The 26,543-nt window shown below is 30.8% G+C and overlaps 1 protein-coding gene and 1 long non-coding RNA gene across 7 annotated transcripts; one reads left to right on the plus strand and one right to left on the minus strand.

Annotated features, from left to right (window-relative positions):
* The first annotated feature begins 721 nt into the window (after positions 1 to 721).
* Positions 722 to 21,068, plus strand: LOC143232840 (uncharacterized). Of its 6 annotated transcripts, none has more exons than XM_076468779.1 (3): positions 722 to 1,116; positions 4,392 to 4,599; positions 12,889 to 21,068. In XM_076468779.1, the coding sequence occupies exons 2-3, from the start codon at positions 4,407 to 4,409 to the stop codon at positions 14,439 to 14,441; spliced, it is 1,746 nt and encodes a 581-aa protein (XP_076324894.1). In that variant the 5' UTR covers positions 722 to 1,116; positions 4,392 to 4,406; the 3' UTR covers positions 14,442 to 21,068. The 6 variants fall into 6 exon arrangements, with proteins under 6 accessions (XP_076324894.1, XP_076324890.1, XP_076324893.1 ...); XM_076468775.1 differs by having other exon boundaries at positions 724 to 1,116; positions 4,324 to 4,599; XM_076468778.1 differs by lacking the exon at positions 722 to 1,116 and adding an exon at positions 1,123 to 1,624.
* Positions 7,572 to 26,543, minus strand: LOC143232842 (uncharacterized). The gene is made up of 2 exons (XR_013017811.1): positions 26,324 to 26,543; positions 7,572 to 12,342 (listed from the first exon to the last, which is right to left on the minus strand). It is a non-coding gene; the product is annotated as an uncharacterized LOC143232842 (long non-coding RNA).

Here is a 26,543-nt window from a genome sequence, read left to right on the forward strand (position 1 = left end):
TTTGGTGATTGACTGTTTTACCTATGACCTATAATTTCTAAATTAGGGGTGGTAATTTGCAGATGGATCTTTGTGTATTTTTACGCGAACGTCCTGAAAAACAAACAAGCAAAGAAAAAACTTGGTAATGGATACGCCGAAAATGATCTATTTGAAGTGTTCTAAATTATTTAGGAACTTTAAAAGATGAAGGTATGATTCTTTTTTAATGTTTGAATTCCGAGGATAGTGGGACAAAGGTGTGTAAAGTTTAGATGTGGAAAGATTAGCCACAAGTAGTTTTTATTTCTTTCATAAAGTGCCAGAGTTTGCAACTTTATCAGAATTTAAATAAATATTTTGGAAATAATTGCTGATGGATTTAATGACTATATTTTATTTTAGGTGAGAAAGTCTGTGAATCAAGACGTTCTTCAATAACCAAACGGGCCTGTTATATCTCGTAACTTATTATTTTTTCTATTGTAAAAACTTAATTTTAGAAATCAAAAGTGCCACAAATTTAATTTTACGTTTTAATATATATTTTTTAAAATGAGCAATGGGGTATAAAATATATTTCATTATTTTAAATATTTCCTGCATGAACACTGAATGTTGTAGATAGCCTAGATTCCTAGAAGTTAATGTTTTCGGATATGAGAGCTGATCATTTTGTCCGTTTGTCGAAAATTGCGTTCTGTACTTACTTTAGGCCACTACTGCGCTATGTGTTGCATGAATGCTATATATTATTCAGTCAGACTATAGTGATCGCAGTGGAAACTCTTGGCCATCCACTTTTTCCTTACTTTTTGATTTATGGTTTCAAAACTTAGAGTGGTCTTTGTGTAGATTTGTGCGAAAATTTTGAACTAATTAAACTAAACACTAGAAAATACGTAGAATTATTATTTAATTATTAAATTAATTTACATTAATTAAATGTACTAAATTATTTGCAGTACATTTCAAAATAATAAATTTTTATTACAGTTTGAAGGCACTCCATTATTCATTAATCTGTTTATTATAAGATGCATAGTGATCATGGCAAGCAAAAGATATATATTATTATATTTCGAAATATTACTTAGCTCTAGGTGGCACGGCATTGTAGGTGTAAACTAGAAAGTTGTATGTTGGTTTAATTATACTTTTATTTTTATGTTTAACTTTTAGATGTTTAGATATAATATTAATTTTATTTCTTTTTATATGGATTTTACTCTTAAAGATACAACGTAATAATTCAGGCGAACGTATTTTATTTCTTAATTATGTGTTTTTATGGGAAATCTAATTGTATTTGTAAGTAGTGAATAGAAACGGAACAAATGGGTAAACTAGGAAACAACAGTTGACACTTCTTTTATCAGAGTTGTTTTGTGAACGCCTTTCGTGTTTTTAACTTAAAAACTAACAGAATATCATCATAATAATTATGTTAGTAATATTACACTTACTAGGATTAGGGCAGAATTAGGTTAAAGAAATTTTTCCACAGAATATTTATATCCTCGAGACGTTAATATGCCAAGTATTAGCATGGAAAAATATGTCGAGTTAAATATAAAGGTTTGATTCATTGAGTTCTTTTATCGCTTTACAGATTAACCCATAAGGTGCCTCTAGTGACTCAGTGGTAAGCCTCTGGACTTTCTTGCTATAAACTAGGTTTAATTATACATGGTGAGCACAGCATTCAAAACGAACCAAACTACAACATAGATATCCATTGTGTAGCTTTGTGCTTAACTATAAACAAGGGATATGCAAGGCTGTCGCATCCAACAGAATTTAGTTACTTGTATGGTCAGTTTTCCTCCATATTTTCACTGTGCATTCCATTTTTGAGGAAAATGATAAAATAGAAAAGCAGTGTTTTAATATGTTGATACAATCTTTGATTATTATATTTTTTTCTTTTACCCTTATCTTGCAAGTATGGGATCAGTTGTGAGGCTATTTTGTACAAGTCAATAATTTTTGTACATGGTTTGTTGGTCCAATTAACAATAATAAAGGGTGATCATGTTCGTGAATGGGAATTTCAACCTGTGACCCTCAGATTGAGCATTGAACACCCTAACTGCCAACACCCATTGATATAAACTCTAAATAATATTACCATAATTTTATGTCAGGTGTGTATATGTATAGTTGCATGTTAATACTAATATACTGTGGTTGACCAGATGCAGTAAAACAATGTTTTATACAAATTGGTGTTTGTGAGTACATAAGTAAAATAACTGCAACAAAAGTTATGTTGCAATGCATGTAACTCACCTATTAATTCTTTTGGTATATACACAATATGGGAGTATTTGGTCATTCAAGGCCATTCTTGCATACCCATTTCTGAGAAAAGTAAATATTTAAACCAACCACTTATTATGTTTCAGGAAATAATTGATTCTTCTCTTAAATTCTTGATAATTGTTAGTCTCTACTACTGCTGATGGTAGCTTAATCCACTATGGTATAAGTAAATCACCCTGTAATAAAATTAAAACCATCTCAAGTGTAGTGTAGCCTGTCTTTCTTCAGTCTTTAATTTGAGTCCTCCTATTAAATTATTCTTACTGTACCTCACAAAGGAATATGAAACCCTTTTTTTATTTATACCCCTGATGATCTAAAGCTTAATAAGATCACCTCTTGTCCTTACAGTTTCAAACAAATGTAATTTAAGAGATCATAACTCTTCTTTCTTAGATTACTTTTCCATCCTTGTTGTCCTCCTGTAACCCCAAAATTTTTTGAGATATGGAGAGCAAAAGAAACTTAGATTGGGTACATAATTACTCTTTTTTTTTTTACTTCAAGAGACTTTTCCATCACAATGTCAAGATCGTCTTTATATTCATACTGTTGAGTAGGTTTGAATCTGTATTAAATGTGTGTAGCAAGTTATGATAATCTAAATTTAGTACTATGCACTTAGTATAATTAAGGGATGTTTGCAAAATGTCTGTTCACCTTACTATCTAAACACCGAGTCAATGTGTAATTCATCATTGTCTCCAATATAATTGGAAATAACAAACTAGTTATAACTTAAGCAGTATCATTAAATAAGAAAGAGCAAATTCTCGAGCACTGACTTGTAAGACAGGCCTATGATTACCTAAGAGCAGAAATTATGGGAATTAGTATTACAGAAACTAATCAATTAATCTAAATTATGATGAAGTTGATTTATCAAAAGTAAAATTTCCAGATATTACTGTTTATTATTCTAACAATCATTTAATTGAAATAATTATTGTAGTTACTGGTAAAAATGTAATCAACTAATGAAAATTAGAATCTGATTATTTCTATGTTCAGTTATTCCAATTATCCAAGTAATAGAATTATGGCAACCAAACTTGTTTCCCCTTTCTTTATTATGGGAAAGTTATGAGAGTGTCCACTGTCATTAAATTTGTATTGCTAACTAGATGGTTAGCTGCTAGATCTTGTCACCAACTTTTTTTTTTTTTTCATTATTTGTTTGCTGTTGAATTGTTGACTGGAGAGAAGACAACTGTTACTACTTCTATTTTATTGTTGTTGGCCTGACTAGAGAGAACAACAGAATATATCTTTTGTTGCTGGTGTTTTAACCGTTTGTTATAAGGAAGGTAACATCTGACAGTACTTTGTGCCAACTTTTTGTTTACTCACAGGAAGCTTGGTTTGAGGAACACTGTGCTAGTTGATTAATTGACTGAATTTGGACCATCAGTTATGTAATAAGCAAAATACCATTAATTGTTCAGCTCTGTTTCACTGGACATCATTAATAACAGCTTTAAACCTGTTTTTTCCCCAAACAAATATGCTATTGAAAAGTGGTTTCTTGTGATCACTGTGTATCAAAAACATATATATATACATCAAATTTGTGAGTAAAAATGTAATACTGTTTAAGACTTTTATTCAGTCATCTCGCATTAGTTGCATGTTCACAACAATCTCCTGGGTATCAAAGTAATGACTGTCACTGGTAGTGATATATATACACTTTTGATGTTAAAATAGTGAGTAGATGAAGGTACTTGTTTTTATTAATGATAAATGTTGATTAGTTTAACTTAATATAATTAAGTTTGAAAATATTCAACAATATAAATGATGGAAATGACCACTTTCATAGTAATTTCATGTACAAGTTCAACAGGCCATAAGTCTTTGTCATGTTTACTACTATTTCTGTGTTTATTATGTTTTTTGTTAACATTTAATACATTTAAGCTGTTATCAAATGAAAAAACATCTCTGAGAAAACAAAGTAAAACAGTAATTCTATCAAGATGAAGTATAATGCCATTATACATGTTATAATGTTTTTAGGACTGCTGTAGGATGGTTGCATTTTACTTTGTCTTGCCAAAATTGTGAACTCTGGTATGTATAAACAGTTAAGAAATCTGAAAATGGCAAGTTTACTAGAAGACATTTCATCAAGTGAAAAACAAACATCATCTACCAATGAGCTAACTTCTGATGACAAGGATAGGACTGGAGATTTGTGTGGGATTCCATTGGAGCCTTTCAAGTGTGAAATCTGTAACAAATTGTTTATCTCTTCAAGTTTTCTTGTGTGCCACATGGAAATCTACCATAAAGGTAACTTAGGTTTTTATACTAGCTTACATACCTATTTTAATTTACACTGTAAATTTCAATGTATCCCTAATAATTATACTAGTTAAGCTTGTGACTGCCATGTTAAGCCAGGTTTCAGTTGCATCTGAATATAAAATAAATAGTGTGAGCATTTATTTAGCTTCATATAAAGTGATTATATTTTGTCAACTCTAAATCAATTTACATGTATTCTTAAAATAAAATTAACTTACTGTAGGTTAAAACATATCAGTAATACTACATACAGCTGTTTTTTTACTATATTTTCTATTGTATAAAATACTTAGTGATAGAACATAGAGCTGGGCAAGTAGCGGAATTTTCTTATCAGTTAACTATTAGGTATATTAATTGATTATTCTCACGTAAAATTACTCTCAGTATGTTCAGCTAGTTTTGATATTTTTTTAAAGTGATTTTAGAATTGGTCGTCATTTAATGCTAGACATCTACTGGTGATTGCCACTTGTACACTTTGCAAAAACATTTTTGTAAGAAACATTTGGCACATGTGTTTTGTAAAGATAATCTGAATACTTACTACTTGGTGAATCCATAATGTTGAGAAGTCTGTGCAGTTGGCATTTGTTTTTTAAAATACATTGTTTCATCCAGTGTTCTTGTGTAAATCAAATAGATTGATAATGAAAACATGTTTTACTATCATTAGTAATACTTTTAAGACATATCATGATTGCAATTAGAAATAATCAAGCAATCAGCTAGTCAATATGTTCAAGATACCTTGTTTGAATAGAATAAATATAAAACTTTAAATAAATAAGGATTTCAGTCATCAGAATATTTTTGCTGTTACTTATCTTGATAAAATTAAGCTTCTCCATTGTCTTATCATAGGAATTTTATGTAACCTTAAACAGATATAATGTAACATAAACATATTCACAAATGATAAGAACATTTAAACTAGCCATTAAAAAAAAATAATTCAAATCTGGTGTTTGGTTCTAAGGTTTCAAAATTTAACTTATGCTACAGGAAATCAGACTGTAAACGTCCCACAAAACCATATACCACAACTCAAATCATTTTGTTTACAGTGATATGTAAAGTAATACTGTTTTTCATCAATAAATAATAATAATAAAAATAGAGACAATTAAGGCCTGTACAAAAGTTAAGCATAAAAATACAGAAGTGTTTGAAAATCAGGAAACTGATAATATATTCTTAAGGGGTGTTAGTTTCTTATCAGAAATAAGACTGTTCTTTAGCAAAGGAAGGAAAAACTAAAAACATCAAGTGCATTTTTTAAAGACAACTCCTCGTGGTTGTGTAGAAACATAAATTTGAAATTTGTTTTCATTTTTCTTCATGAATTATACTAAATAAATAACAAAATATTAATTCTAAAATGTTTTACACTTAAATTTGTTGGAAGAGTGAGAAATAACTTATAAAACTAATATTAAAATGTATAGCTCTATAAACTGTAGAGTGATGGGAAAAAATAATCCAGAGGTAACAATGCCTTGAAGTAGAATTACTTATCTAAGTTTCTTTCTTAATCCTAAACTGTCATACATTAAACTTGTAATACAAATAATACAAAGCCTGTGGAAAGTGAAATATGATTAATAACATTCCTTAGGTATTTTCTTTTAAATTTCCACAATACTACCAAAACTACTTAATTTTTGTTGATGAAAATAAGCTGATATTGATTGTAAATCAAAATAATAGAGATAAACAGTGACTAAATAAGATTAATAGTATATATAGATTGATACACGTTACATTCACTTAGTGACTAAGTAAGATTACTTGTAGGTACAGATTGAAATAAATTACATGCACTTAGTTTTTAGGATTAAGATTGCATTTCTACTTAAACAGTTATAATGAGACATTCAGTCAAGTGGCAATGAACAGAAAGTACACAACTACATTTAGGCAGTAAAGTACATGGATACTTTAGGTGCATCTTCACTGAAGAAAGTGATGAACTTAAAGCATGTGCCACTTCATTTGTTAGAGATAAAGGATAATAAGATTATCATGGGTATAACATTAGCCATTATTTTGTACACAACAATATTCTTGTGTGAAATGAGCCAACAATTTATTATTTTGAGTCAGCAAAATGTCCATTTTACAGATCTTTATCATTTTGTGCTTTACATTACACATTAGACACAAAGAAATTGTGTTAGTGACAATGACAGAAAAAATTAGGGTTGGTAAGTAGGACTTATTCCCATGTTTTATTATCATTAAACATTATTACATTGTACTGTAGCATACCATTATCAAATTAGATAATGTTTTTCATCCATTCTGTCAAATAAAACACAAAATTACTGTCAATTTCTTTTTTTTTTACTTTTTTAGCTGTTCTTTAAGAAAATTGTTTTTAATTTTGTTATACAGCTGAAGCACCTTTTCCCAGAGATGCCAACCATTACCATTTGAGCGTAATCATTACGATTTTGGTGTATGCATTATGACTATACGCTCATACAGACAAATATTACGACTTGTTGCAAGTCCCAAATTATTATATATTATATAGGCCTATACAATAAAGTGATAAATTGTTCCCCCAGGGCTTGAAAGGGGTGAAAAGAAAATTTCTAGTGAGATTCAAATAAATTTTGATAATAAATAAAAGACATAGTCCAAATGGCTACTTGCCATAATCATGTTTCTGCTTGAAATAATAAAAAATATTTGTATCTCCGACGTCTACCAATAGTTTGAGTGAGGTGGTTCTCCATACTGGGTATGTGGGGAAATCCATAGTTACGTCATCAGTGCTTGTCAGCCAATCAGCGCTTGCGTAGGTGGGTATTTCTCATTCTCTAAGCGGCATAGAAACACCAATGCGATCATTCACAAGATGGAAAAAAAAGAGGTCTTGTTTCTGGCAAATCTAAAAGGATTAAAACTGAATAAAAAATTTAGGAAAAATTATAGTGCAGAATATCTGGTCATTGCATCAAAAGTCAGTGATAGTCATGCGTTTTGTACAGTTTGTCACATCAATTTTTCTGTGGCGCATGGCAGGATAAACGATTGTTCTAGACATACAAAATTGGCATCTCACCAACAAAAGGCTGAGGTGAAGACAAAAACGATGCAGATAACAACATTTATGAGTAAGAATTCAGAATATGAAAAAGAATTTCAAAAGAATTTTTTAAATTTATTTATTAAATACACAAAACACAGTCATAAATGAGCAATCTATAGCAGTGATAAATAATAATAGTTATAATAATAATATAATAATAAACAGCTTAGAGACATTGGTCAGGACTAGTAGTCGCAAATGATAAAGGGCTCTGTCTACAATCATTACGCTCAGTCATTTGAAATAGTTTGCATCTCTGTTTTCCTAATACACAGTTGGCTAAATCGACTTAATTAAAATACACTACCAACTTACTACTTGTATTAATTTATACATATGATGAAAAATATATTTCTTTGTAGCATTCAGTAGTTCCTTCATTTGTTAGCATGCACTATACATTATGCATGTCAGTTACACATTTTAATACAAGCTTCTAAATTCAAATGAATAAAATAATAATTTCAAATAAACTAAATTAATAGTAGATTGTATTTTTTTTATTTTGCAGTAGTATATTGGTTTGTTGAACTTGTAAACTAAGTTGTAGTGAAATAAAACTTTTAATAATCATGAAATTACACATACAATTACATAACACACATTGGAAACAAGTAGTAATAAAAACATCTTTAATATGGATATTTCAGAATTTCCTTAAGTTCCATCATCAATGTTAATATCTCAAAAATGTTAGTTCATAATATTTGAACTACAAAAAATAACATTAGCATTGAGAGAGTTTCTGTATCCAATCAGAAGATTGGAAAGAACAGATTTAAACAGTAATGGTATAATGGAAAGTATGATTAAACATGAAGCATACATGTTTTATAAATAATGTTAAGAGACTATTATAGAGAGAGACTTAAATATAGGTGTAAACACTATTTCTTTAAAATAATAATAGGTATTAGAAAAAAATTACTGAAAATCCAGAATTGATTACATCAATGACAACAGCAAGGAGTTGATATTATTATTATTTTATGTTGGGTGATCATTGAAAATGAAGAGGCCTTTGTTAATAAGAGTGTTTGTAATATATGGTTCTGGAATCAAGAATTTTAAAGTTTTTTAGAAGTAAGGGATGGTTTTTATTTTCATGGTGCATTTGGGTAAATTAGCTTACATCTGCTTCTTAGTGACATTTCCATGTTCTCATATTCACATATCTGTGACTTGTAGTTTTACCAATATAGTTAGCTTTAGAGCCACCATTTTTAATGATTACCCAACACTGTATAATAACATCAACTCATCACTGTTGTCATTAACGTAATCAGTTCTGGATTATCAGTGTTTTGTTAGGTATTTATTATTATTTTAAAGATGGAGTTTATGTGTACATTTAAGGCTTTCTATATAATGGTTTTTCTTAATGTTATTTATTAAATATGTATCCTACACATTTTGTCTTACATTCTGTTATATTTTTACCATTTAAGTCTGTCTTTATGAAATTCCAGATGAAAAAGACAACTTTTTCTATGCTAATGTTGCTTTTCATAGTTCAAATATTATGAACCATTATTTTCTTGAGATATTAACTCTGATGATGGAATTTAAGGAGATTCCATGTATTAAAGATATTTTTTGGTATTTCCATATTTTTACTATTTATTATAAATAAATTGAAAATAAATACTTTTAATATGTAAATATTATTTCTAAGATAAAATAAATCCTAGTTTACAAATAATCTTTCAAAAGGCTACAAATGTTAATACTTTCTAGCTCTTGACAATCGGTAATAACAGTAATAACCTCATTAACCTTTTTGCTGTGGCTCATGGGTCAGAAGTCATGTCATGGCATTTATTGACTTGCATTCAAAATCTTATTGAACTACTATTTTATGAATTTATGTCAATATGGTTGGAATCAAATTGTAGATAAAAATTAAAACTTTAGTATTATATACAAGTTAATTTCTTAATCTAAAAGTAAATATTTAAAGAATGCACATGAATATAATTTTAGTGAGTCATGTGGTATGTTAAATGCAGTACTGTTTAAAATTAGATATTTGTGATGTCAAAATATTAAGTCCTTAATTACGTACAAATCAGGAACTCGGTTTACTAATACTGACAAGCTAGGATATAAAATAAGAACCTCATCTTTTTATTTTATTGAGATATGGCTTGTATACTGAATCAAACACAGTGGCCCCATTCAACTCTTTCCATTTTTTGAAACAGTTCCTCTTATATTCTTACTTGAATAACCAATCAACAGCTTACAATGTCCCCAGAGTGGTTTTTCTCAGCCATTTTAATCTTTGAAAAGACTGCCACATATTTTTGATCCAAGATTTCAGTGAGGTAGGGTGTGTCTTTAGTCAGCTTGAAGTTTCATATTTTTAAAAATCTAAATACATCTTAATTAATAAGCTTAATAAATTACAATGAAATTTTATGGTATCAGTACAGTTATTTATGATTTTTTGGTTATTCAACTGTATATATATAAAACCTAACAAAAATTTTGTTTTACATCCTCCATGTCCAACATTTTAAAAGGCTTAGCAACCTATATGTAGCATCAACTGAGTTCAGAGGTCATAATAAGAAGAGATAATTGTTTGTTTTACTTCTTGATTTATTGTTCTACATTTTAAGATAAGTTTAATAATTTTTTTCTAAATAGTAATAATCTATATACATATATATAATGTATAATAATTGAAATGTGATTGTATACTACAAAATACTAGTGTGTTAAAACACAGCCAAGACAGGGGAGACTAAAGATCTATTTTATATTACTATATACATAATGCATACCCTTTCATCACATCATTGCAAATTATGTATGTTAGCTATGTATGACTGGAGGATCAATATAATAAAAAAATAAATAAATGTATATGTTCATATATAGCATTATGAGAGTTAAGCTATTTAGATTAAACATTTGTATTTTGGTATTATAATATGCAATTATTCTAGCACAAATAAAGCATAATTCTTAATTTTGATAGGATGGTTGCAAAGTTATTTAAGTGACAGATCCCACATAGTTAGAGTATAGAAAATAAACTAAACTATAGTTTTAGTGAAAACAAACATTTGTAATGTATTTAGGAGGTTCTAGAGATTATGGAAATAGTATTTGAGTTTTTTGTGACAAAATAGTTTTTTTTAAATTATAACAAGAAATCATTTTGCCCTCAGACTTGTAACAAAAAAGACTATTTTCACAAACAATTTTTTTGTAAAAATATTTATTAAAATATCTCATTTTATGTGTATAAAGTACTTGTAATCTTTACTAAAATCTAGATTTTAGTAAAGGTACACATGCTGTATCAAGAGTTATAGTGCAAATACTTAATGTGTGCAAATGTGTAGACAAATTCGTGTATATTATACTGAACCCACAATGAAAGGGTTAATAGATTACACTAACTTATTGAGTTAGTATGTGCCCTATTTATTCCCATAGAATAAAAAAAAAGGGAAGAGGAATGCCAGCTTTATAATGTTATCAAGCACTGCACTATTTATTCCAACATTATTTTTCTTGTTTTCATTATTATTATTATTAATGGGTGTGCATGACTAAGTAAATAAGAAATACTGACTTGCAACCTTAGTTACAGGTTTGAGATATGCCAGTGTCTGTAATAACCATAACATATACACACTGTAGAAAAAATAGTTTATATATTTAGCACTAAATAAAAGTTATCAAAATTGTAAATTACAGTGTACTGTAACATAATGTAAAAAGATTAATTTTTGCATTTTATTTAACATTGAATGAGCACTGTGTGTGCTGCCAACATGATGCCTTCCTTCTGATCAATTCCAAATCAGGGACAGTTACAAGTAACCTTAGTAGCTTTATCATAACTCAGAAGTAAAGAAACAAATATTAGTTTGTCCAGAAATAAATGTTGTTTTTGAACTGCAAAGTCTGGAAAAGTATAAACCAGTGTTGTAAAACATGCTTTAATCAAAGTAAGCACCATTTACTTCAACATTCTTTTGCCAACGTGTTTATACTCCTGCTGTAGAATTCACAGTTTCTATGGCCAGTGAACTCCTTGAAAGCTTCTTCTGTAGCTGCCTGGTTTTGAAGGCATTTATTGCTCAAAAAATGAAAATTTGTAGGGGAAAAGGTATGGGGAATAAAGTGGATGAGGTAGATCCTCAATTCCCAATTCATTCAATTTTTGGAGCATCATCCATGACAGTTCTCATAATGCTAATTTTGTTGATTTTCAGTCAGCTCTTGCGTAAACCACTTATCCAACTTTTTCATCTTTCCAGTTGCATTCAGGTGATTGGCAATGCTTGATTTTCTTGTGCCTAGCTTTTCTGCAAGCTCACATGCTGTTGTGCAAGGGTCTGTCTCAACTGCTTCACCTTAATGTGTTTTCATCTAAGGATGGCTTCCTTCCACGATATTCATGGTCTTCGAGACTTCATCTCCATGTTGAAACCTTTGGAACCAACACTGAACTATATGTTCAGTAACAGATTCATGGCCAAATGCCTGGTTGATGTTTTGTGTAGTTTTGGTAGCTTTTCGTCAAAGTTTGAAGTTGTAGAGGAAAATCAGACAAATGTCCTTCTTGTCCACATGCAGCCTTGAGGGGGGAGGGTGCAAAACATACTCTAAGTAGAATTGAAACAGCAAACAATTAAGACAACTTGCAAGTAACAAATATTGGATTAAACCAACCAACCAATGATAAGTTACTCAATATTCAGCTTCTAAATATTATCAAGAGAATTCAGACATTTATATGTGGACAACCTAATACAATGCCTTATGTAACCATAGTATAATTGATGGCAACAAGAATTGAAGTTGAGACCTTCAGTTTATGAGGTTTTGTTTTAAACACTGACCCATGCCAACCCAAGACTGAACAAACTTGGATTAATAGAGATAATCATGAGAAAATGTAGTGGCAAAATTATAATTAAAATCACTAACAACAAACACATTTTGGTTACTTCATAACACTGGAAACATTAATTTATTAAATAGCAATAGTAAGTTGATTATTGTATGTGATGCTGATCAATGCGATTGATGGTTAAAGTGATCAATTATATCAATTAATCAAGTTAATTGCCCATTTCTAGTAGTACATGTATAGTATTTCTCCTGGTGTAGAATATTAACATATGTTTTTATTTTTCAAATTGACATAGATAAGGAAGAAATGAATAAAAAAGAAATTGGTGATTTTTTTAATGAAGAACTTCCTGTTAATGGAGAAGACATCCATGGACTTGTTAAGGAATATTCCTTTAATAGAGAAAATGTCAATGAAGCTGAGGAGGAGTCTATGATTTGTAGTAGTAATTGCAGTAATAAAAATGAAGTTAAACTTGGAAAACATGAAGAAAACCAGAACTATAAGAATATTGACAGTGATGAAAATACCATTTGTGGAGATATGCTTTCTGAAGTAGATAAATGTCAGGAAATAGGCAAAGGAACAAGAGATTTAGAGGAACATTCTGTGTCGGAAACTGAAATGCATAAATGTGATTCTTGTGAAAAATTGTTTATTTCAAAGGATTGCTTATTAACCCATAAGCAACAACATAGTTTTTCAAGTTCTGATGAGCATTATTGTAACCATTGTACTTTTTCAACCAAAATCTTTTCAGAGTTTGTAACTCACTCAGCCACTCACCAAGATTGCAAAGAAGATGAAAGACCATTCAAATGCCTGGAATGTGGAAAAAAATTCAAAAAGGAAAGCCGTCTTCATCAACATAAGAAAACTCATACCAATTTTCAACCAGTAAAATGCAGCCTTTGTAGCAGTATGTTCAGAAAAGGTTCTGGTCTAGCTACTCACATGAGAGTTCATCTAAGAAATATTCCTAAGTCACAGTCACGTGAAAATGTTAAACTTAACAGACAGGAAATAATTGTAAGAAAGATTAATAATGCAGGAGATAAACGTTTTCACTGCTCTGTGTGTGATAAAGGATTCACTAGTACAAATAATCTTATGAAGCATTACATAGCAAAACATGATCCTAACAACCCAAACATTGCCTCAACATCATTTGAAACACAGAAACAAGATGATGAAAAAGAAGAAACTTTGTCTACAGATGCATACTCTTGTGAAAAGTGTGGAAGACTGTTTACATCTGTTAAAATGTTAGAAGGACATAAAAGAATACATCGAAATGAAACAGAAAATCGTCGATTTAGATGCCCACATTGTAAATATTCTACAAACAAGTCAACAGATCTGCGAAACCACATTGTAGTTCACACAAATGAACGACCACATCAATGCAACTATTGTGGAAAAGGTTTCACAGAACAAAGCAGCCTACGTAAACATACTTTTACTCACACGGGAGAAAAACCTTATACTTGTGATGTGTGTGGAAAAAAATTCACACAACGTGCACATTTACAAGTCCACATGAGAATCCACAACAAAGAGAAACCATACCGCTGCCCATACTGTGAAAAAACATTTGCGTATCATAATGTCCTAACTCGTCACCAAAGGTCTCATACAGGAGAGAGGCCATATAAATGTACTCTTTGTAGTAAAAGTTTTAAGAGCAATACTGCTCTTCAAGGCCATGAAATTGCCCAACACACCCATGAATATCCTTTCAAATGTACAGAATGTGGAAAAGGATTCTTACAGTTTGGAAGCATGCAGATTCATTTAAGAAATATTCATAACATAGCTATTTACAAGCTTAAAGAGGGTCATAATTGATCTTTGATAATTTCTTGCCTTTTTATTAATATCCAACCCAATGAAAATATGAAGAGCTGTAGAAGTTTATAAATCACATATTAGCCAGTTATCAATGTTAGCTAGCTTACAACTTTTCAAACAACAGATGCTTGCAGATACTGTTTGTGATAGTAATTATTCTTTTTCTTATTTTCTATGTGTTCAGATATAGCTGAAATAAAAACATGCTGCAACTGCATGTTTATGTTTCTCTGTTCATTTTTTAAGGTGATAGTACTCACAGCTACTTTGTTGGTGGTCAGTTGTATTCTAGAATGCTCCTAAAGCAAATTTTGAAATTAATAGAAAATGGTGAGAGAAGGTAACTATTATTGTTGGGTAAGAATTTGTTGGTTTTTTTTATTATTTTATTTTATTTTTTTTGTAGGTTTGGTAATTTATTTCCTTGAGTATTTTTTATGAAGATGATTAAATGGCTGGCTGTGAAATTAAACTTCAACTGAATAACAACAAAATATTGTGTGTTTTTTACCATCAATCCAAATCTTGTAGTAGAGTGTTATGCTGCTAATACAAGTCACTGGTGAACATGCAGAATGGAGTGAAGCTTGACTCATAATTTTTAAATATCCATTTTAAAAAGATTACTCATCAGTGTGCAGAATTCTTTAACTCTGAGCAGATAGATGGATATTTACAACATTGGTTACAAATGTAAATGCTCCACTGTCCATTATGTATGTGATAACTATACTTTCAAATACATTGGGACAAGGTAAGCTTTATGGAAACTGAGTATTCTAAAATGATCATGGATATGATTAAAGCTGTAAATGATATGGTTGAACCTTTGGAATTGTTTTCATAGTAAGTATAAATTATATTAGGTACAACCACAAAATTTTCAAACTTATCAAATTTTCTAACAAAAAGTTCAAGGTAGTATGAAATATGTTTTGTATCTATTGTATAAGCCAAGATATCACAGTCTGAAATTATAGATTATTTCCCTAATCCCCATTGATAACACCTGACTATAATCTGTTCCTTAGAGTACATTCTTCTTACAGACATAAATAGGCATAACTTTCTTCATATAAGTAAAAGAAGCATAATTCTTTTAGCGTAATGTTTACAACGTAAGAGAAAGTGTTGGCCCATTTGACAAACAAAATGGCTTACTAAAAATGCATTAATTATCATAATCTAAAATTATGTGATTAAAATAACCTTAATCATACTGACTGTGAATGAAGCATTACATTTTCAGCAAAATGCTTCCTTCCATTTTGTAAATAATATGCTATAAGTGCTGTTGGCCATTTTGAAAAAAACAAGGTGGCTGAAAACAAAATATATAATTACGATAACGCTCTTAACTGCTGCTCAGTCAATAAAGTAGTTTTTGCCTGTATCTCCTTCCTTCAAGATAGTTTGTATTCACTATACTTTCATACCCAGTTTTTTTCTGTCAGTATAGAAAAGGCTTTTGCTACTAGAAAGGTTAACAGCTGCTTCATAGTCTGAACAACACAATATTGAATACACCAAAATACCTTCTGTACAAACATTACATAGGTTATGCAATATTGCAAGTTGTCAGAATTGAATTATATTCTCTTGCTAATTATTGTCAACCAATTTTAATTTATATGCAACCTGCAAATAGTACCAAAACATGTACATGGCCATAATAATATTCACCTCCATAATATCTGACGAAACCAGTCTAGTTTTCATTCAAATATGTTGCAAGGCAAGTCTATGATACGATCAATGCCATTAATCAAAGATTAAATCTCCAGGTGGAATATCAGTGAGTATTTCACCATGTGCAAACTCATAGGTGTCTTTGCTGTGAAATAAATATCTGATGGTGACTTGATTGCCTGTGATATCCAAGATTTTTCCTGGATACAAAGTTTCAGAGAAGTTCTCATCTACCCATGTATGTTGAATTACTTTGTTACATAGGTCACTTAGTGATTCCACTAGCATATTACAAGGATCTGTCTTGGTCTGCCCACAATTTGGGCATAATTCAATGAAATTCCGGTGAGTTTTGACTGACTTGGCTTAAGTCATGGTTTAATGTGAAATCCACTAGTGCTTGAGGACAGTATTATGTAACAATAGGCCCTCTACCAATATGGTAGACATGGTTGTTGTTTGGGTCAACTTCAAACAAGTTAAAATTTATTTATTTATGGTTATGCAGATGTGTGTTAAGAACAAACTCTCAGAGTGGTGACTGAAATTTCAAACTTTGTCAGCATGGCTAGTACCAAAATTGTGGAAGAAATAATTATATGTCAGAATGGTTAAATATTTAGTACAGTATGTTTAACTGTTCATTGATCAAATATTTTACAATGCCAATCAAAAAAGACACTGTAACAAGCAAATTATCATTTAGGTCAACATGAAATATACATTCAGACATAGTTATGTTTTGCCAGTTTGGTTAAAACTTCTAAAATATCTTTCAAAAACTCATTTTGCTAAATGTACAATTGAAATTCCATTGTTTTCTCAACAAGTACTATATAGCTATTTTATAAGTAATTTCTTCATTTAATGTGTACATTCATGGCCTACTAAACAAAAATCATAGCTGTTTGTTAATTGGTTGATATCATAAGCTGCTTAATGTAAGTCTACTCACATATACTCTTCCACTTGTTGCTTCTAATCAAAGTTCTGCAATTTGTTTTCTTAAGACTACTTCAGTTAGTTTGGTGTTTGATATTGTAAAAATTTGTTACTTAACCATGATTGCACATGTTCAATGCTGATAAGAGAATTGTTGGTTTGTAATTCTCATATTACAGCTTGGAATACATTTTACTCAACTTATGAATTTAATATTTTTTATCCCTCTTTCATTAACCATTCTTTGTTAAGTTTCTGTTATGTAATTCCCACTATGTATGCCCTTCCTTTATGTATTTATGGACACAGTAAAATTCAACTTTTCAATCAATTAAGCACTTGTAACTTTGGTCAATGCTTCACCCACCTATGCACACTTTTCCACTGTACTTTCTTTTTGCCTCATTTTAGAATAAAGTCATTTCAAGTGCAAGTGTAATGAATCAGTTAGAGCTCAAACTGATATAGAAAACTATGATATAATTGAAACACTTGGAGAAACTTTGAGAATATTGATAAAGAAATTGTTTTTAAATTTGAAATACTGAGCTTTTTAAGCCTCTTGCTTGCAAACAGGATAAAGGGAGCATATCATGACATTTTAGAGAAATATTTTCAAAATTTAAGTGAATAATGTTATCAAGTGTCAGTAAAATTGGTATGAAAGCATAGTTTGTAGTTCAAATTTTAGTACTATCATGTTTCAATTTTTTAATTTAATAAAAAATATAACAAACAAAAGATTAAATATCCTTTTTTGTTTGTCACATTACATGCACGTTTGTCTTGCTGATCAGTTGATTTTGTATTATGCCTACCATACAAATCTCTAATGGTTAGCAAATTAGAATTTCAACTTTCAGATGTTGAAAATCTAGAATATAAAATGAGAAGTTCCCATCTTGTTCATTTGTTGAGATGTCAATATATTTAGTAAATCTACTAGAGTAGCTCCTCCCACTATTACAATCTTTTGAAACCTCTTATCTACTCACTTCTCTTAAGTACATGTTTATAATTAATAGAAAAAACACATTCCAAACTACTTAAATGTGGTAGTTTGAAATTAGCTTAAAAGAGAATGCCAGATCTTTACTGCAAATGTTCAAATCTGCTTACTAAATTATTACTCTGAACAGAAATGAGATCTTTTAAAACTCATAAATTTCCAGATAAATGATTATGTTGTGTACCAGTATAGTAATTTGATAATTATTTGGTTTTCTGAAATATATCTTTAAAATTAACAAAAAATAATTTATCTTTCCCCTCCACTTCAGAGAATAAACTAGGCTTAACAAGTACAATATGCAAATACAAGTCAATTTTGTAACTTTTATAAGTTGACAGTGTGGTAACTAAGTCTCTCAAGCTACTGAAGCAGTACTCTACTGCTAGTAATGAAGCTAATACAATTCGAATGTGTAATTAGTTATTGATTACAGCCAGAAGAGGTCATTATTTTTATGTAAATCATTATTTAGACTTCATTTGGAAAACTGTGTGTAGTTTTGTACCCTTTATCTTAAGAAAAAGGATGTTGAATTATTCGAAAGGGTTCAGAGAATGTCGGAGAAGATGTTTTCTTGGATGGAAATTTATTTTGGAGAGTAGGTTAAAGTCTCTTAACTCATGTTTTGGTAAGAGAGGTAGTTCTTTTATTCACCTTCAATTATGGAATAGTGTATAGTATACTAATTTTATTCTTATTGATAAATATAAGTGGTTTTATAAACTGGATTTTTCCCCTCTGACAAACACTCCAGTATTATTAAGAGCTATATTATAACCTAACAGGTGATCTACTTCACAGAAAGTAGACTATTTTCATGTAACTTTACATTCAGATCTTGGAACCTGTTATATAAACATATTCCAGTATTTCTATTTTTTCAATATTTAAAATACAATTTTAATAGGATATTATTTTTTTTCACCTGAAAAAGATTAGTGAGGTTTTCTCTTTGACTGTGTGAGTGTTCTAAGCTGTGTATAACATGTTATAATTGAAATTATGTACCATTCAGTTAAGGTTTGGTTTGTATATATTATCTTGTTGTTCTTATACACCCTTGTCCAAATTAATTGAAACAAGACGGAAAATTACGATTTTTTTTCAATTTTTTGCGTTTTATTTCTGAGAATCCAAATATTACTCACAAATTAATACATGATATGACCGCCTTTAGTTTTCAGAAGATCATTAATCCACTTTGGCATCGAGTCCACGAGTTGACTGCAATCTTTACTAATTTTTGGATTGCGGTACCACACCTCAATTATGACCTCAATTCGCTTATCTTTCATAGTAAAGTCTTTTCCCCAAAGTCTTACTTTACAAATTGCCCAAAGATTTTCAATAAGATTTAAGTCTGGAGAGTTTTCAAGCCAGTCCAGCACCTTTATTCGCGTTGTAGCCATAAAATTCTTCACAAGTTTTGATGTGTGGCACAGAGCCAGATCTTGCTGAAAAATGTCAGATTCATCTGAAAATCTTTTTCAATTCTGGAATGACTCTTTGCAAAACTTTGATGTACTGTGGTCCTCGCATTATACTTTCTATGATATGTAACCGTCTGATGCCACAGTAGCTGAAGAAGCCCCAATACATCTTCTTCAAGGGATGTTTTACAAACTAATTGATGTGAGATTCTCGAAGTTTCTCACCTGAAGATCTGCGAACATGCAGACTTCTTTGACCCTGTATGAAGAAATGGGTCTCATCACTGAATAACACCTTCCTCCATTGTTCTTGCATCCAGTTCTTGTATTTCATACCCCATTGATTCCCTTTTTTTTGTCATTGAGTTGGTAAGAAGTTTTTTGACTGGTCTTCTTGCCCTTCTAATGCAATTTCGAATGACATAATATTCCTCAAAATTTTGTCATATATTCCAAAAGTAGGTCAACCATACTGCAAAACACAGCTTATGATGCTGTCTGTGTGATAAAATGACTATTAAAGGAAATCAGCAGGTCCAGTGAGCCTACACCGGCCACCATGCTGAAAATATTGTGAAATGACTATTTGTTTCAATTAATTTACGCAAGGGTGTATATGTGTTAAGTAATTAATTTGTACTACTGCAGAATTGGCATGGAAAACATAAGCATACATGTATCATATTTTTTATGGACCTATAGATTTCCAATAAATATATATGTATATCAACTTTAATACAGAGAAAGTTATAGTGAGCATTTACAATTTAAGAAATGAAGCATTGTGAAGAAGAAAAAAAAATATTAAACAATGAATTGGGGATATATTGTACTAATGCTGTGCTCTACAAGTAATTTAATTGGATAAGCCTGGTTAGGTGTGAGAATGTGTTTTCAGCTAAATTAAACATTTGTATTGGAACTGCATGACATAAAATGATGCATTTGTATTTAACTTATGGCATATTTTGTTTTTATGTATTAAATTTTCTTGAACATTTTTTAATTTTGTAAAATAGAAGCAAGTCAATTTCATTATTCACTGAATTTTTTTTCTGTATTGTTTATGGTCTCTGTTTTGATATTTCAGACTTGGGAGTTTCCATCTAAGTATATACACTGTAGTATTAGCAAATACAAATCCTATGTGAAAGTGATATATTATTGTATGCTTTGAAATGAGTTAAAGCTGAAATAGGTAAATCTTTAACAGAGTTACAAGGTTATTGATTTAAACTTTTTTTCATAATGTTCTTATTCCTAATTGGATTATTGAGCTAACATTAAAGGAAAATTAAATGTTATGTAGATTAGGAAAGTAAACCTAGTAATGTTACTTTGGATAATTTTGTAGAGCATACTGCAGAATGTGTGCACTATGTTTGTATGAATAAAAATCAAATGTTTTAACACATGGTACATAGAAGCAGAGGTAGTTTGTAGTCCTTGATAACAGTGAATAATTTTTATCTTTTTATGTAACATTATGTTTGTTAATTTGTGGGAATTACTTGTATGTATTTGTAGTGCATATATTAAAATACTTAGTCATGTTCTGGCTGCCATTACTTTATGCTTGAACTACACTGGTCATTAATTGTGGAATTTTATCATCTTAGTCAGTTTTTATTGTTATAATATGATGTTAAATCCAGTACTTCACATTTCTCTTTACCAACAACAAAAGATATAAAATTCATAACAATTGTAAAATGTAAACAAAGAAAACGAAAGCAGCTACTAGATCACTGTAATGACTACTTTCTAATGTTTCTTTCATGTTTGATGTTGTAGTGAAAGAATATTTAAAGAAAATGAGAAAATGAACACTGAAAATCATTCTCTTGAAATATATTTCAGAATGAAATGGTAATTGGTAAAATCATTAATGGCATATATCATAGAATGAAGTTTGACTCATAACTTTAAGGCCCGGGATGGCCAGGTGGTTAAGGCACTCAACTTGTAATCTGAGGGTCGCAGGCTCAAATCCCTGTCACACCAAACATGCTTGCCCTTTCAGCCATGGGAGCATTATAATGTGATGGTCAATCCCACTATTTGTTGGTAAAAGAGTTGGCGGTGGGTGGTGATGACTAGCTGCCTTCCCTCTAGTCTTATACTGCTAAATTAGGGACAGCTAGCACATATAGCCCTTTAGTAGCTTTGTGCAAAATTCAAATCAAACTAAACTACCCACTGTTTCTGCTTGTTGCACAGTATTTACATGTTTATTGCTTAATCATCTGCCCAGCTTCTAGAAATCTCTATATTATCAACATCAGTGTATTGAATGTGTAATTTGACAGTCTCAACATCAGTGAATTACAAACTCAACTTCCAATAATCATCTGCTTTTAATTCTCTTATTATCATAACACACACAAAAATCACGAAATATTAACTTGAAAATAAATAGGTTAATACTACCTACATTAAACAGTCTTTTATATTATGATACATGTGTAGAACCGATAACCTGGCTGACTAATTGTATACAAACTACCAATTTGATATAATTACAAATAATGCCACATCATTATGCATTTCTCTGGCCACTCACTTGAATTGGTTGGTTTGGATACAAAGGTGTGATTATTCAAGCATAGAGATACATATCCAGCAGAAAAAACAAAAGTTAATGCAAAGTGCAGGGATGTTAAGGGAAAGAAAAAAAAAAACAACAGTATGAACACAGAGAGTAGAGGTAAACAAGTTTTCAAGTGTAATTTGGAACACAAAATTATCTATTCACAAACACAATGTTTCGTTACCAGAACTTCTTTGGTATCTTCTGGGCAAATAAGAGTAGCATAAATGTTTGCAGTGGGTGCTGTTAACTGTCTTATCCCTGCAGAGTTCCAGCTTAAATTTAATGATGACTTTGTGTATATAGTCTTATATGTAAATCTGTGCAGAAGTGTTGAAATAAAAACCTTCTAAATGTGTGCTTCACGTAATCTTTATAAGAAACAGTAAAGTATGTCATGATCATACACTCAAATCTTAAATATTGTTCATTTCAATGTTTAGCATTTCCAAAGCAGGGATATCCCTTGCACCTAATAGCATTGGAAAGGAATGCCTGCAGAAAGAGGCCTGCAATAAGTCACAACTGAAAGTAAATTTAGGTGTCTTGTAATATGCAAGAACACACAAATACCAAAAGCTGTTCACATCACATTTTTGTGAAATTCACAAAAGTTGTTTCCATGGTGTACCAGGATAATTGTTGTATACTCCAAGTAGCTGGAGAGTAAAATGTGTATTCATTCTCTCTTATATGAATACATTCTAATTAAGAACCAGGAGCAGCACCTATGGATTTCCATGCAATTGGAATTTGAAATTTGCACTTGGAACCATTACCCACATACACTAGATATATAATAAAAAGCTACTAGGTGAAAAGAAGTTTGCTTTGACTACAATATTCTTATGATAAAGCTTCTTGTAATGGAAACTATGCTGATGTCATGATGTACTCTGGTCAGATAGAATGTGACTTAATATAGTAGCATGGACTGTAATGATGTGGTGAAGTTTTAAAACCATTTTAATATAACATTCAATCTCTGTATTTCTGTCGTTTTATACAGTATACATCAAAAATATTTCACCTACTAAGCTGTTCTTTTTTAATTGAATGCTGATGCACATTTAGTCACTTTCAGAAACTGTATTACATCATTCCAGGCAGTTTCTTACCTGAAACATTTAAGTCAGGCCTTCTTTAAATATACCTTTAAAATTTTACATTTATTTCACATTATCCTCAATCTCTGGCTGTTTCCTGCTATACATTACCTACCATTACCATCTTGAGTTTCATGATTTTTCTATAAGAAAGTGCTATTTTTCTACTTTCCTTCTTTTCATTTACTTCTGTAGATGGTGTTTTGACACTCCTCCTCCTGTAGACCTGATGTATTAATCCAGATGCTGTCTGGTTGTGGAATGGACAGTTTCAGCCAAAATGAATCTTACTCTTACTACTATTGCCTGGATATTGATACTATGAGGGTTCTGGTGCTCTCTCTGTTGGAGCTAGACCAACCACAAAAGTCCTCATATGTGATTGGCCCAGGAATACTCTGCTTACCACAGAGTAGACAATGTATTCTCAATGCTACATGGTTCTAAACTAGAGTTGAAACACTATATGCTGGTTCCTTCTTCCTAGCATGGGCTAGATATTCCTGTCAAGATACTGCTGTTGTCGGTCGAAGTTGAACTTCCCTTACAGTCTGCCATGTGCTAGTCACTCTACACCATTGGTCTCTTCATTTAATTCATATGATTCCACATTATTTTCATGAGCAAAGAATATACCTGACTCATACTTTTTAATTCATAAATCCAATGGGCTTCCTTTCAGCACTTTCTGAAGGGGGTTTATCTAGGTTCTGTTACACTAGTCCCTCCACCAAGTCAATGTGGGATTTTAGCTATTCTGTGAGAGGAGGTATGATATTGTATCAGAAGTTAACATTTTCCTACACTGAAATGCATTTTTGATTGATTCTAACCTCCTCTTACATTTCCCACCCTTCTAATGTTTTTTTCCTTTTGTGTTGCTCAATGTTGAAATCAAGATGGGCTAGGATGCATAAAAGGAATTAGCTTGCTTGGAGCTGTGTTGAGCTTTTGGTGGAAGGTTGTAGCATGCTCACTTAACATAATGTTTTGCGACAGTATGATACTTATTGGTGCATGTTAGCTGCCCTTATCTCTAAACTAAATTAAAACAATTTATAAATAAATATATAAAATAATATATAAAGAAATCTTAAAGGCAGCTTTTATCATTCATATACTTATCAAGCTTTCTCTTCAACTCAGTTACATTTAGTACTTTGACAGTATCCAAAGACAACCCATACAACAGGCCAGCCTACAGTGGCACAGGGGTATGTCTGCGAACTCACTGCTAGAAACTAGGTTCTGATACACGTAGTAAGCAGAGCCCAAATATCCTACCATGTAGCTTTGTGCTTAATTTCAAACAGTCAATCCCAAGACCAACTACCACATTACAAAAATAAGTGTTTTAAGTGAAGATTACTTCTACTCTGCCGAATTTTATATCTGTGTCTCCTAATTCTACTGTTCTCTCTGTTAAACGTGACTCATACTATTACAATTTTAAACACCTCTGTAAGATTCTTCCCCACCCTCCTAAGTCTTCTTTTCCAAAAGAAAACAATTTGAGAAATCTCAATCTCTTCTCGTATAACAATCTTTCCATCCCAGGCACGATTCTAGTAACTCTCCTCTGAACACTCTCCCACAATTAAATGTCCTTTCTAAGGTAAGAAGCCCAAGACTGAACGCAGTATTCCAAATGTGGCCTAACCTATACAACAGAATTATAACTTCTTTAGACTTGTATTCAGTATTTCTGAAGAGACAATCTTAAATCCTAACACCTTCAAGGTTATTCTCATACAAATTATACTTGAAATACAAATTATAATTGAAATGATGATAATCTGCATGCATTGTCTTGCACTTATTATAATTAAACTCTATTTACTATTAACCTGCCCAAATCACTAAATGATTTTTTTTTTTGTAAAGCAGCAACATTCTCTTCTTAGCTGGCAACACCCAAGACCTTAATAGTAGTCTGCAAATTTAAATAATTTATTGACTATTCCTTCATCTTTGTCATTGGTATAAATCAAAAAGAGCAAAAGTCCTAGGATTTAAGACATTAATACAATTTGATTGAACTCCATTTGTAACAACCCTTTACTTTCTTTCATCCAGCCAGTCTTCAGTCCAATTTTTTAACTTATCCCACACACCTATATAGATAATGTTTTTACAAGTCTGTTACGTGATAATGTTTTTACAAGTCTGTTACGTGGTGCTTCGTCATATGTTTTTTGAAAATCTAGATACACCAAATCTACACCCTCATCCTCGTTTGCATAAACTGTAACCTTTCCGAAAAATGTTTGAAAATTTGTAAGGCAAAATTTTCCATTTGTGAAACTGTGTCGACTATCTAATAAAATTCTGAGCTTTTTAAATAACTTTGCAAAACATCTTTTATCAGAATCTCCAAAACTTTTCCCACGACTGAAGAAAAACTAATGCGAATATAATTACTAGGACAATGTTTATAACATCCCTTGAAAAAAAGAGTAACATTAGTTAATTTTTAATCTTCTTTTACCTGCCCACTATTCAAGGACTTACAAAAAGAAGTAAAAAAATGGCTCACATATTCAATCTTTAACCTCCTTCAAAACCCTTGAGGAATATTATCTGACCCACGAGTCTTATCGTTCTTTAAATTTTCTAATTTTTTCTTAACAAGCATAGAATTAATGCAGTTTCCTTTTCACATCTATCAACAGTGCAGGATATGGAATATTGCTTAAATCTCAGTAAAAACTGAAGAAAAAGCATAATTTGAAAATTCAACCATCTCGTAGTTGTCCTATAAGAGCCTTTCTTCAAGGGTCTTACCTCATCCTAACATTTTGTTTACTCTTACTATATTTAAAGAAATTTGCCAGTTATTACACAGTTGTCTTATGTAAAAACGTGAGTATGGAGGTTTTTCTGTAATTGTTTATTTATAGTTAAGCCCAAAGCTACACAAAGGACTATCTGTATTCAGACCACCACGGGTGTTGAAACCCAGTTTCTAGCATTGTGAGTCCCATTTATACTATGATGGAGGCAAGAGACTATTAACTAAGAAAAATGTTAGCTTTTTAACTTCTTAGTTTACTCTAACATATCATTAACTAAAAAACAAACCCTCATATGTTGATTTGGAAAATAATTACCGGATATATGCACTTTTATCTATGCCTGAATGTTTCATCAGTTTGCAAAGCTTTTCCTTGAACAGGATCTCCATTGCTCATTTAAGTTGTATTCTTAACAATAAAATGTTAAAATTAAACATTGTAATATTCTTGAAATTGAATGACAGTTGACCACTTCGTATGATATCAAAGTAGATTGGAATGAAGACTGTTGAAAACTGTGCTTGCTATGACTGGT

This window comes from Tachypleus tridentatus, chromosome 11 (genome assembly GCF_004210375.1).
Source record: "Tachypleus tridentatus isolate NWPU-2018 chromosome 11, ASM421037v1, whole genome shotgun sequence".
NCBI lineage: Eukaryota > Metazoa > Arthropoda > Merostomata > Xiphosura > Limulidae > Tachypleus > Tachypleus tridentatus.

Bases quoted from the DNA above. Each gene is read 5' to 3' on its own strand.
- LOC143232840 (XM_076468774.1), top strand. From the start codon at position 1,513: ATGCCAAGTATTAGCATGGAAAAATATGTCGAGTTAAATATAAAG. The intron at 1,558-4,391 runs GTTTGATTCATT...ATGTATAAACAG, and splicing joins ATGTCGAGTTAAATATAAAG to TTAAGAAATCTGAAAATGGC. The intron at 4,600-12,888 runs GTAACTTAGGTT...AAATTGACATAG, and splicing joins CATGGAAATCTACCATAAAG to ATAAGGAAGAAATGAATAAA.